Raw genomic sequence first — 13,105 nt, forward strand, 5'->3', positions numbered from 1 at the left:
CCTACATCTTTAACAGTCGTTACAGGTAGTTTGAAGCTTGAAATGTCTGACAACCAGTCTAACCAAGGGGTATCGTGTCGTCTGTAACTGGGTTGAAGAGTTCAGATAGGCAGTCACTCCTTATAAAACACTGGTACTTAGCTGAATCCGGTTAGACTGGAAGCCGACGACAACATAGTTGGGAAAAGTCTAGGATGATGAGGACTCGGGCTTAAGTCAAATCCCGGTATAAACCTTTATACAGTTTGTTGGGTACCAACCTCTGATCTCGACATGCAGCCCCATGGCGGGGTAGTGCAGGAAGTCGGCCATCATCTTGCGCAGGCCGGCGACGGGCACGGCGGCGAGGTTCCCGTAGTCCAGGTAGCACACGCGCGCCTGCGGGCTGCCCGGGGAGCCCTCCGCCGCGATCAGGACCGCGCGGAACCATTGCGGGTCTAAAGACAACAGGAATGTTAGCCTTTATAAAGACAGCAAAAAAGATACTTCCCTATTTTTATTTACTTTAAATTTTGACTGTATGGATAGCCGAATGGTTGAGGTAACCCCGCTAAACCGAACGCGACTTGTTGATTCGATCCCCGCGTATAACAAGCATTAGTGTGATCCACGAATAATTGTTCTTTGTCTGGGTGTCTTTGTGTATGTGAAACTCGACGCGACACAAGGATTACATTCCGTAATACGGGATTCGTTATAAAAAAACTTTTCTTTCGTTAAGGAATTTACAAGCATACACAAAAGCATTAATTAATCACACTCTTGTAGAAATTGAAACCGGAAGGGTACCCTATAACTGGTGCACGGTCCTTGGTCACTAAAAATTCTCAATAATCAGGTTTAAAGGTATAATATTTTGTTAACAACAAAAAGAGCCGTCTTCAAATAAAAAACTACTGAAACAAACTTGATGGAATGTGCGACAACAAATGATTCAACAAAATCATTCGTTCATCCAGCCCCAAGTTCTGAGGTAACAAACACAATAAAATCAAGACAAACTGACAGTAAAGAGAACCTCCTCTTATTAAAAGTGGGTTAATAAATGACGGAGTACTCACAAGGCGGCAGCTGAGCGATACACAGTTCTTCCGGTTTCGGTAAATACGGCTCTCTACCAAGCTCGCTGTTGCAATATTCAGCCATCTAGAATAATAAGAACATGTTATAATATAGCTTTTGATGTATTTGTGACTAGCTTTTCACCCGCGGCTTCGCCCACGCCGATGTCGGTTATATCGCGTTTCCAAGAGAACTCTTCATCCGGGATAAAAACTATCCTATGTTCTTTCTCAAGGTTAACTCTAATAAAATCAGTTCATAGAAGTGAAAGCGTAACAGACAGACAGACAGGGATGATGATGATGATATACTCCTAGACGTTTCCGTCGACGGCGACACCCTGGCATATACTGGAAGCTTGGTTTCGATCATGTGCGCGAAAATAGTTATATACCGTAGACAATAGAAATGAAAATAAAGGTTAAGCAATGATGGGTAACAGCTTGGTTTTTCGTTCGTTATTTCCGGATATTACGTACACATAATCACTACATATTATAAATCGATACTAATATTGTTGTTTGAACGCGCTAATCTCAGGAACCAGTGGTTCAAATTGAAAAAAATATTCACCTAAAGCATTCATCGAGGAAGGTTTTAGGCTATATACCATCACGTTGCGACTAATAGGAGCTAAGATACGATGGAAAATGTAGAAAAAACAGGGCAGTTATAAATTATAAGCTATATCTTTTAACTACGCGGACGAAATCGCGGGCAACAGCTAGTTTATAAATAAGGAGTAGTACAGACTGACCTTGTCGGTGAGTTCTCCGAACACTCTGGGCGCGCTGGCGTCGCCCGCGTCGTGTCCCGACAGCACGCCGCCGCGCAACACGCTGATGTCCAGCACCTGCAGAGTGCACGACGCCGGGAGAGAAGCGTACTTCAGCTGGTCAAACATTATGCATTCCGTTTCTGTAACAATATTCTTTAATTGTAGAGATATTTTTATAATAACTATTGTGAGACTGATATATTATTAAATGATGTAACGTTTACTCACGCGTATGTATCGGGGTAGCCCGACTAGTTTCGGACCCAACCGGAGTCCTTAATCATGAGCTGACGCGGCGGGATCGCGAGTCGAACACGTGAGTAAACCGTTCGTGAGTAGTGATAGTACTCCTTATATCTACTTGCTTAGTAGCGATTTTTAACTTCGAGCGCCTTTGACATTTTGCGCTTTGGACGTTTTGCTCCTAAACTACCCGCCGTGCAGACAGCTTGCTTGCATTATGCGCTGAGTAGATATATAAACGACGTACCGACAACATCGCCGCCTCGATCCTCGATCTTCTTCCACTCCGGAGTGCACATCTCGACTAGTTTCCTGTTGAGATTCACTTTGTTCTTGGCTATGGTGAGGGTCGCGTCTGAACCGCTGGGCGCTGTCTGCTGGCCGTTCGGTAAAGTCTGTGGATGAGAAATTTATAGTAGATAATCTATTGATGTGTATAATATGCGTAGAAAAGTTTAATCTGTGCATTGACATATACTATAACAGGGACATTTTTTTGCAAATTTGTTTTTTTTTTCCAATTCTATTTGATACTCAATGTCGCTAGTCCAACTAGCTTCTATGTATAGATGGCAAGAAGCTGAACTGTGACATATTCAAAAAGAAAACTATTTCAAACTGGCTGTTTCCCGCGGTTTCAACTGCGTAGTACATTAACGTTTTTCTCCATATAACAGTGGCGAAGGCTCCATACAACTCGATTCCTACCGGCTTCCCTTTCGAAATATAGAAAATACTAGTGTCTATTATTTTTCATTATCATTGAAACAAATTAATAATTTACGAAGTTATAGTACTGATATAACAATAAAATTGCTTTTAAAAATAACTATAAAAAAAAATCGCCTACCATTATACACCGCGCAATAAATCCCGCTCACGCACATTTGGTCGTCGTTAGTAAGGACTAAGGTAACTCGTAAGGCGAAACAGGAATCCAGTACAAAGTTTCTATTGCACCGATCGTGACCTTGACGTCACAAAGCGTGCCAATCTTAGGAGCTAGGGAAGCCGCAATTTTTCGAGTTATAGGGACGGAGAGATACGCCAGAACGAGATAGAATGATACCGAACTTCGTTGTCCGCCGGAACGGGATAGAATGATAGTTTCTTTTCACTTTTGGTTCGCGGTCATTTATCTGTCAAACTTTATATTTTTTTCACCAGACCATTTGCATTTCATTCGATATTAGTATAATAATTTAGAATTGGTCATGTACTATTGTTGAAATTTATTTATTTGAGTAAATTAGTGTAAACTAGAGTGAATTAGTGATAGTTTTGTGTCGTGTTATTGCAGTGTGGTGCAGTTTAGTTATATTGTTTGGTAGTCGTCTATTTCACGCAGGTATTTAGGTAAGTTGTTTTAGTTTGTAGTTTTAATAGAAGCAGTTGTTATTTAAGTAGTAATATGTTATAATAGAGTAACTTCGATAGCATGGCGGCATTAGTGAACGTAGAATGCTGCCTGACAGATAATTTGTTGACTGAGGAAACATCCTTTTCAAAGTTGAGTTTTGAAAATAAAAAGCACGTAATTCATTTAGGCCGTGCTCGCCCTGACATGATTATTTTATTATAAACGACGCGATGGGTTTTTCAAACATTTTAATAGTTCTTTTTACAACAAGTATCCTTGGCTCACGGGAAATTGTAAATTAAATAAAATGTTTTGTTTTCCTTGCTTGTTATGCTCAGATTCTAACAGCTTATGGAGCCACACGGGATTTAATGATATTAATAATCTTACAAATTCATCTAAAAACATGTTCAGACCGAAAAACATATCCGTAGTTGTTTATCATTGCATGATTTCGGAAATCATAGGATAGAAACATTTTTTGCTAATACGCATGTAGTTCATAATAAGAATGCTAAAGAAAATTCATCGTACAAGATATAAGATACAAGCCATAATAACTAGAATTCACGCATCACAAGCAAGGTAAGGTTTTTTTTTGGTCCGGCTTCCCTTCTAAGAAAATTCACCCTTCGCCACTGCCATATAAGCATATAATATGTGAAAAATAACTTTAATTTTTTTTTGTATTTACAACTGTGGCAGCCTTTCAGAATACCTGAAAAGTTTGTAAGGAAAGTAGGTAGAGCATTTAACATGGAAAATCCACTTTGTTTTTTTTTGTCTTTCCGCAATATTTCTTTATTTTCTCATCAGACTGCACCATTATTTCATGACAAAATAAACCAAGTTAGTTCAGACGTTCTCGAGTTTTAGCGAGACTTACGAACAGAGATTCATTTTTGTATATAGCCTTTTTCCAGATACTTCAAAACTTTACATTAACGACTCTTGATGCATTGTTCCCAAAGTACTGACCAACACAAGTTCCTCCTCATCCTTGAGGGTCTCCACCAGTTCTGTAGCTGCTGGCGACAGCGTGGTGTTGTCCGCTAGTCTGACAGCCGACACTAACGCCGGCAGCGCGGCCAGGGTCAACTCCGGGGGACACGGGAACAGCTTCTCCAGGGTTGTGACTTCTATGTTACCTGTATGAACATAGATAATAAGTTATCGGAGTGGTGGAATAGGTGCTATGCATGGATGTATAGACTAGGTGCAGGTTCGATCTCAACGCAGGCAAAATAAAAGGCAGGAGAGACTTTAAGAAAGTACATATTTTATGACATTGAAAAAGTCACATTAATTTTAATTTTTCTAGTGGTTTCTTAGGTTTACGCGAATGTTAGACATTGAAATGAAACTACTTTTACGGATTTTATCGCGGTTTAATTTTGGATTTTAGTTCCCGACTTAATAACTTAATTTTTCTTTAAAAACGATACCCGCAAAAAAGAATTTAATCCTTCTGTCGAGGGTGGTTTCACAAACATACAAGTCACATGCACAAAGACACCCAGACTCAGGACGAACCTTCGTGGATCACGAAGTAGTGTTCTACGCGTACTTTTAGCGTGGTGAAGCGAATATAATAAGTGTGTTGCAAAAAAAAGCAGTGCCAGATAAACTAAAATTATAATTCTAAGCCCCTATGAAATACACCTTCCATGCATAAACCAAGGTTCGTACATATTCTTTTCCGACCAATGAATCAACATCATTCATCAGTGACTCACCAAACTCGGCGTATTCGATCTGATACTTGTTCTGCTTGACGTTGGTCCGGCGGCAGAGCGCGCGGTAGTGGTTGCCGTCCTCATACTCAGCTATGATGGTCTCGCCTTTACGCGGAGGATCTTCTAGCGGTTTGGCTAGAAAGTAAAAGATTATAAATATAGGTGAAGTATAGATTTCGTAATATTCGACATTTAAGAAACACCCTACAATTCAAATCACTTTCAGCAGAATTGCTAAGACTGCGGTAAAATTACGTAAGTGAATTCGCAATCCGTTAGGGAGTAATGAGTCATCAAACTAACAGGACTCTTATTGTTGCATTGGGGGTTATAAAGAAAACATTTTCACATACATACACAACGTTATTTTGACACGCACACGCACACTATCACTCATTTTATAGGTAAAGGACAGATTCAAATTACGTGATGGGTTAAAATGTTAAGAGTGTTAAGACTTATCAATTGAAGACAAAAATCTTCGGTTTCAAGAAAGCCAATCTACAATCTACCAATCGGCTGTGATTGGTTAACTTTAATAACTATTCCTTATTTAAGTTGACCATGCGACAATCAAAATAAAGGAATAGTTATCGCATTTAAAAAAACATAAAATTAAATATTGAAGGAGCTGGTAATAATAAAATTCTTTGCTCGTTCTGTGTACGAGAGGCCTGCAGTGGGACAGTGACAGGCTGGTGTTATTAACAGCTTCGGTAATGGCGCCCCACCGTGGGGCAGCTCACAAGCGTGGTTTTCAATACTCGTTCTCTGTACGAGAGGCCTGTATTATACCTACCTTTCATGGCACTGAGCAACACTCGCTGTAGAACATCGTTGTACTGCCTCTGGGACTCGCCGCTCGCTGGTCTCACGAACACTCTGTCCAATGAGTTCGCTAGTACTAGAAGGACGCGGGAATCGTTTGTTATTGATGGACGGTCGATTTCTGGTATAAGGGGTACTGAAACAAAGGTTTATTTTTAGGTTTTGTGAATAAAACAAGTCATTATTAATATATGCAACGGCTTACTCACGCGTATTTATCGGGAGTGCCCGACTAGTTTAGAGTCCGACTCCCGAGCCCAGCCCAGCTTATGATTAAGGTTCAACTCCGGTTGTGTCCGGAACTAAACGGGCAATCCCGATAAATCCGCGTGAGTTATGTATATTAATATCAGACTAAGTTAACGACGGACTTTCCTCCTCTCTCCTAATATTTTCGTGCCCGACAGGGTCCACAATTGCTACTTAGTTATATTTAAGACCTTTATAAATTGTGGAGCGAAATAAAGTATTGAGTATTGAGATAATATACATAAGTTTTGGAGCATTGAGGGGCCCTGTAGGGCATAACAAAAATAAGAATTTGGAGGATTGAAATGAAACTATTTTTATGGATTTTTGGACCAGGATACCTGCAAAGGTGTCGAAACGTCTGGAACTAAAATCTTAAATTAAACCGCGATAAAATCCGTAAAAGTTGTTTCAATTCAATGTCAATGGAGGATCTTTTCGATTTATAGCGGGCCGGGCCGCGGGTCACTGCTAGTTGAACACTCACCGGTTTGATATTCGACGGTGGGCACCCATCTGAAGACTTCGCCCTCGCCGACCGAAGCCCCCGTGTCGACATCACTCATGGACAGCTTGTAGCCATCAGCTGTTTGAGATAACAGCTTGCAAGATAGATTGGAGCCGACCTGCGATGGAAATACATATTGTTTTAAATGGAATACAAAAAGGAATAGCTTAATTTCGTTTAATTCTTTACTATACACAGATACTCATAATAATAAAATATCTTAATGACGAGCTTAAGCCAGTAGTGAGATTTCTTCCAGCAAACCTTGGCCAGAAAGGAAATATATAAATGGTATTTGAGGTACAAAATTGAAACGTATTCTCAAAACGACCGGTGATTTTTTATTTATGCTTGTTAGGTACTGTTAAAAACTAAGCGTTTTTTTTTAACTAATCCCGCAGTAAATTTACTCCTTCTGTCGGGTTCTCAGAAACATTCAAGTCACATGCAAAAAGACACCCAGACTCAGAACAAGCATTCGTGGATCACAGAACCGCTTCCTACAGACTCAGAACGCGGGGCTCGAACCCGCGTCGCGTTACGTACAGTGGGTTTGGCGCGGACCTCAATCACACGGCTATCCGAGCAGTCGTATTATCTATCAAATATGTTTGTCATTACAGTGCCCTAAAAATTTTAATTTTACCAAGATCAGATAAGAATTACATAAAATAAACCATCATACCTCAACATTCTTAGCAGACAGCACGCAACAGAACTCGGGTATAGCCTCGTACTTGCTCGGCAACTTCCGGCACTTGTCGGCCGCGGTGACGGAGACAACACGACCGCTGTCGAGCAGCGCCAGCGACGTGGGAGCGAGACAGCGAGCGCGGTACCAGCCGCCGTCTTCCGGGTTGAAGTACGAGCAAGTATCGCCGGGGACCAATCTGATAATATGGGAAATCAAATTATTATTTTTGTTCTTGTGCTTGTTTCGCTGTTACGCGAAAAATACTTAACCGGTCATCATAAAACATTTGTTCTTGGGGGGCTCAGAAGCAAAAAAGGGTTTGTTTTAATCAACAACATAAACAAACAATCGTGTTCAAGCACTGTCATTGGGCAAAGCTGGCAAAGGGATCTTCCTTTGCCCACCTTGCCTTTGATTTAAGACAAACTGGGACCGTTTTGGAAGAGTGAATCTGCCCTCCAAGTGACTGCCTAGTCACTCTGTAAAATTAGTTATCCACTCGGTCTCCACTTAACTCTGGTGCACTGATACAATCTAACTGACTTCGTTAAAGGACCTAACAGCAACAGCTAATAACGGTACTAGCTGTTGCTCGCGGCTTCACCCATATTGTTCAGATTCACGCCAGATTTCTTCTTTATACCGTATAAAGAAGAAATTTGGGATGATAGAAAGCAGTCGCTAATATTAACTCACTTGTAGGGAGGCTTGAGGCGAGAGGATAGGTCCGACTTCCACCGACTAAAAACGTCCCGGGTCAATTCAACTGCCTGAGCTGGAGCCACGGGATAGCTCGCGCATGATCAGCGAGTCAGGGCCGTTAACCACTAGACTATGACGCACATGGGAAGGAACGAGGGTAAACAGTAATCAAAGCCTACCAACCTGTAGGGAGTTGTAACCTTATCACAATCGACCACGAACGCGCATGCTCAGCGAGTCAGGGCCGCTGACCACGAGATACTGGGGCATTGGACAAAGTAATCAAAGCCTACTCACTTGTAAGGAGCGGTATCCTTATCACAGTCGACCACGAAGTCCTCGCACAGACTCTGATAGGGCGTCTCGAACTGCTCCGACATGGAGAGGCAAACGTAGTCGCCGCGCGGAGAGCGACTGTCAGAGGCCTTCGTCTCTACAGAGAGGATCACAGCGTCGCCTATTGATAGCTTCTCTATTAGATACCTGTGAAAGTGTAGATGTTATTAGAATGATAATGTGTGTAATGTAGATATTTATCTTTTGGATGTTTTCCAAAATTGTCGCATTTGCAAAGTTTGGTGTTGTGCATGAACCAGATAAAAGAATACTTGTAAGAACATAAAAAAAACATGCTTATTGTTATTGAGTATTTGTTGCTATAGCGGAATAAATTACTTGTAAAGATACTTTTTCTTATATCTTTTGTTACGTTACACAAAGGCCATCAACGGCCTAACTATCACTGTTCATGGGATACAGACTGATGAACAACAGGAGAGCGGAGCCATAGAAATTTAGTTCCGTTTTAACCCATGATGGGGACTTAAAAATCAAATAGTTTAGTTGAAAATTTAAACTTACTGTTTTGGAATGGATTTAGTCGTCGGCGTCACATCACTAACAGTGGCTGGCTTGATGGCAGAAGCGGAAGCGGGGGCGGGAGCGGGAGCGACGGCGGGAGCGGGGACTGGTGTTTGCTTAGGCACAGCAATAACTTCTGGTGTTTTAGTTACGGGTGTAGGGCTACGAAAAGAAAGCGTGCTTTGAAATACTATTGCAAATAAAAGAAAAACTATAAAATCCCTACAATTAACGGACATGTTACGGAATTGAATCTTTGGGTAGCGGGGGTTTCATAAATGGACAAGTATTCTGGTATACTGGAATTGTATTCGCGTGTCGCGTAGGTGAAGACCTAAACAGTACCATAAACATTCAACTCCCATGCACAAAGACACCGAGACTCAGGACAATCATTCGTGTATCACACAAATAAATTTTAATGATTGTCCTGCGCAAAATCAAAACCGCGACACAATTTCACTATCGGAGTTGGCGTTGAGTCTACCCGTGCACTGTGCCGTTACAAATAAAATATGTGGAAATTATATGCAATCAAATAACACCAGAACATCATGCTCAAATTAAAATTCAACTTTTAACTATAGTAATTTTCATGAGAATGATTAATACTAATAAATTGTGGGTACCGGCTGTTATTCATACATCTCTGACAGTCGTTACAGGTAGTCAGAAGCTTGAAAAGTCTAACAACCAGTCCAACCAAGGGGTATCGTGTTGCCCAGGTAACTGGGTTGAGGAGGTAAGATAGGCAGTCGCTCCTTGTAAAACACTGGTACTTAGCTGACTCCGGTTAGACTGGAAGCCGACCCCAATATAGTGGGAAAAGGCTAGGCCGATGCCGATTAATACTAAAAGATGTAACGGTTTACTAAACAAGCCGACCGTTACTGAGTTACATTGCGATAGCGAGGGATTATTATCTCTGTCCTTATCACTCGTACATGCATATAATATGGCGTGAGTTGTACGATGACGGCTGTCGTTATGTGTTTCGTGGTACAAGAAAGCAGTCAGTACGGCAGTTGTCAACATTTGGTCCGCCATGTTGTGAACAAGTTCATTCCTTCATTTTTGTCAAAACTCGAACTTAATTTAATAAAATGTTGTGAGCCTCTGAAAACTTGTTTACATTCTTTATTTCGTCTCGTTGGTATAGTATGTTTATCAGTTGTCATCAACACTCATAATACAAGCTTCGTTTAGTTTGAGACTAGATGGCGTTGTGCAATATTATTACATTATGCTGACTTACCTAGCCGGCACTAGATTGTGTTTCTTTTCCACAGCAACTGGTGTCTTCACAGGGGTATTCACTGAGCTAGCGGGGGACTTCGACGGTGCCTTATTGAACATGGGGTGCTTGTTCTGCTGCGGTTCCTTCTTAGGCGATACTGTTAACAAAATAAATCGGGTAAAGTGTGGGCCGGAGTTGGGACACTGAGGATTTCGTATGGATAAGCTAAAGAGGAAGAATGTACGGTGTAAGATTGTTAGAATAGTGTCAACAAAACACAGCATTAAACAGCGTAGATTGGATGTCATATAAATATATATTATCAAAACTTTATTTGCGACAAATCGAAAATGATCCCACGGGAATATAAAATGGGAATAAAAACTATGTATCTACAAAGTTTCGTGTAAATCCGTTCAGTGGTTTTTGCGTGAAAGACGAACAAACATGCATAGTAATACATACATGCAAACTTTTTGCGTTTATAATATAACTAGGATTGATTTTCATTGCTATTATTTTGTTTCATTATTTAACATAGATTCGATCGATTTAAACAGCCTGTGGGACTGACCTAACTTTAAACATCCTAAAAGCATTCTCAGGTATATCAGTAAAGAAATTAACTAAATATAAGCGTTGGATATCTTACTCTTGGGTTGAGGGATCTCCTTATCCTGGTTTTTCGGCATAAAAGGTTGGTGTTTCGGTTTATCTTGGAATCTGTTGAACCGGTCGTTCTTGTTGCCAAACTGTTGAAAGATGGGAGAATTTCGTGAAAAGTTATTAAGAATTTCGAGTAATCCACAAGATTTTTTGGAGATGAGATCATACATTTAAAACTACTACTAAGTAAAAATTGACTATAGTTTACGCGATAAATATGTATATGTGCAATTAAACACAAATTGAACATTGAAAAAATACTTAAATATCTAACAGGACTCGAACCCTAAACACTCGAGACTCTGAACAAAAATGAACACAAAAACGCTAGTTTTGCGCGAGGCTCGAACCTGCGACACGTCGCCATCAGTGGGTTTAGTGTTGCTACCTGAACCACTCGGCTGTAAAAATCAACTAATGCAGTTTAGCAGTAAGGCGAAGTGCGTGGTGAGCAGCGTATTCCATGCCCAATCCTTAAAAACATATAGATAAAACCCCTCTTTTATCTTTGGTAAGGTAGGTAAGGGGGAATCCTCATAGACACACTGACTAAACCTGAACCGCCGTGCTATGTCATCCTTGTTTTTGTGTCGGTTTTTTGGAATGTGTTGCGATCCTTCACAAACATTTGGATAAAAGCCCTGTTCCCAACAGTGGGTCATCTACAGGGTTGTATAATGCCCAGCAGTGGGATTACGTACCTTCTGTTGTTGCTGTACATTGTCGTTTTCTTGATCACGACGATTTCCATTTTGCATGTGAGGGCGGCGAAGTGGCGCAGGTTGTTCAGGCCTGAAGCAATAAATATGAATAGTACAGTTATAACATTATGAGGCCCAGGACAGAGATTCGTGGAAGGATTTGGGGGAGGCCTTTGCCCAGCAGTGGGACACAGTGGGCTAGATAAAAAAATATATTATATTTACCAAAACACACTTGATAAACAATTAAACATCTTTGGTGTAGTTGTTAGAGGCCCCGACCCATACCCTATCCACCCCCCCGCTCTGGTGTTGATACTACAGTGACGTTGTTTAGTACACAACGTCACTGTGTATTTACAAGGGATACCCACAGATGACGCCGAACGCAAATATGAGTTTACTATATGTTAATAATATCATCATACACCTTAGCTCTTGGAAGAAATGGCATGAACGAGTTCAAGTGGAAGCAGAACTATTGCACATTATTTATGAAATAATATTTTCAAATAATAACTGTCGTGAGACCGATTCATTATTAAATGATACAACGGTTTACTCACGCGTATGTATCGGGTTGCCCGACTGGTTTCAGACCCAACCCGAGACCTTAATCATGAGCAGACGGGGCGGGCGAGCGAGTCGAACTGACGTTAGCGGCCGCGTATCTTGCTGCGTAGCGCCGCGCTGAACCGGCACTCCCGATAAATACGCGTGAGTAAACCGTAAATTTAATAATGAAATAATAATGTTGCTATTTGTCTTTTGTTATTACAAAATGTAATAATCACCTTGACTCCCCGTCACCGAAATCCCGTACGATCCTTTGGTTGTTATTTTGCCTTCTGCAAGTAATATTATTTGTTAATATAGCTTTAGTAATAACCCCGCCTAGAGAGTACAAGACTAAAAATATCTTGGTCTAATGTTTTTTTTATAAATATTAGGATGTATTTTATTATTAAGTTGATTCAACTAAAAATACTACAAAACTCATAAAATATGAGTATGGAAGTTGGGACTACTAACGTATGTCGGTAAAAAATATGTAAAGAAAATATCCAATTTTTTAATAATAAAAAAGACACTTACTTCGGCTCATTGTCAATGAAGCTACGATTGATGCGCGCACCATCACCATGTTTCCTGTAAATTAAAATATTAATGTGAGTAATCTGATCAACGAGTTCTGTCATTTCTATATTTCCTATCTTGAATTTGAAACTTCTATAAACGAATGTGTTATGATGCTATTGTTTAGTCACAGTTTCGATTGGAATCTGTCAAATTACGTACGAAAATGATCTTTCTAAGGAAATGTTCGAGATATAATTTTCGACAACTTTAGAAGAGGCCTGACTCGGCAATGTTTTGAAGCTGACATGTATATGTATGAGGACTTTCAAACTGTCTGCTGGTATGTAGAACTCCAACGTGGACGTTATTCAGGCTATTCTCACGTTTTAGGAATGTATCC

At 40.5% G+C, this 13,105-nt stretch overlaps 1 protein-coding gene across 4 annotated transcripts in view; it reads right to left on the minus strand.

Annotated features, from left to right (window-relative positions):
* LOC113509034 overlaps positions 1-13,105 on the minus strand; it is a 38,360-nt gene that overhangs the window by 791 nt on the left and 24,464 nt on the right. For 2 of the 4 annotated variants that reach the window (XM_026892287.1, XM_026892286.1), the window contains exons 11-26: positions 12,721-12,774; positions 12,420-12,473; positions 11,626-11,716; positions 10,911-11,010; positions 10,277-10,415; positions 9,022-9,183; positions 8,458-8,643; positions 7,450-7,654; positions 6,744-6,882; positions 5,979-6,143; positions 5,180-5,314; positions 4,422-4,591; positions 2,331-2,478; positions 1,820-1,980; positions 1,062-1,146; positions 261-437 (exon numbers count right to left, since the gene is read on the minus strand). In XM_026892287.1, coding sequence (XP_026748088.1) covers positions 261-437; positions 1,062-1,146; positions 1,820-1,980; positions 2,331-2,478; positions 4,422-4,591; positions 5,180-5,314; positions 5,979-6,143; positions 6,744-6,882; positions 7,450-7,654; positions 8,458-8,643; positions 9,022-9,183; positions 10,277-10,415; positions 10,911-11,010; positions 11,626-11,716; positions 12,420-12,473; positions 12,721-12,774 — 2,171 coding nt within the window. The remainder of the gene's footprint in view (positions 1-260; positions 438-1,061; positions 1,147-1,819; positions 1,981-2,330; positions 2,479-4,421; positions 4,592-5,179; positions 5,315-5,978; positions 6,144-6,743; positions 6,883-7,449; positions 7,655-8,457; positions 8,644-9,021; positions 9,184-10,276; positions 10,416-10,910; positions 11,011-11,625; positions 11,717-12,419; positions 12,474-12,720; positions 12,775-13,105) is intronic. The other 2 variants (XM_026892288.1, XM_026892289.1) reach the window with 2 other exon arrangements.

The sequence above is a fragment of the Trichoplusia ni genome, chromosome 3 (assembly GCF_003590095.1).
Source record: "Trichoplusia ni isolate ovarian cell line Hi5 chromosome 3, tn1, whole genome shotgun sequence".
NCBI classification, from domain to species: Eukaryota; Metazoa; Arthropoda; class Insecta; order Lepidoptera; family Noctuidae; genus Trichoplusia; species Trichoplusia ni.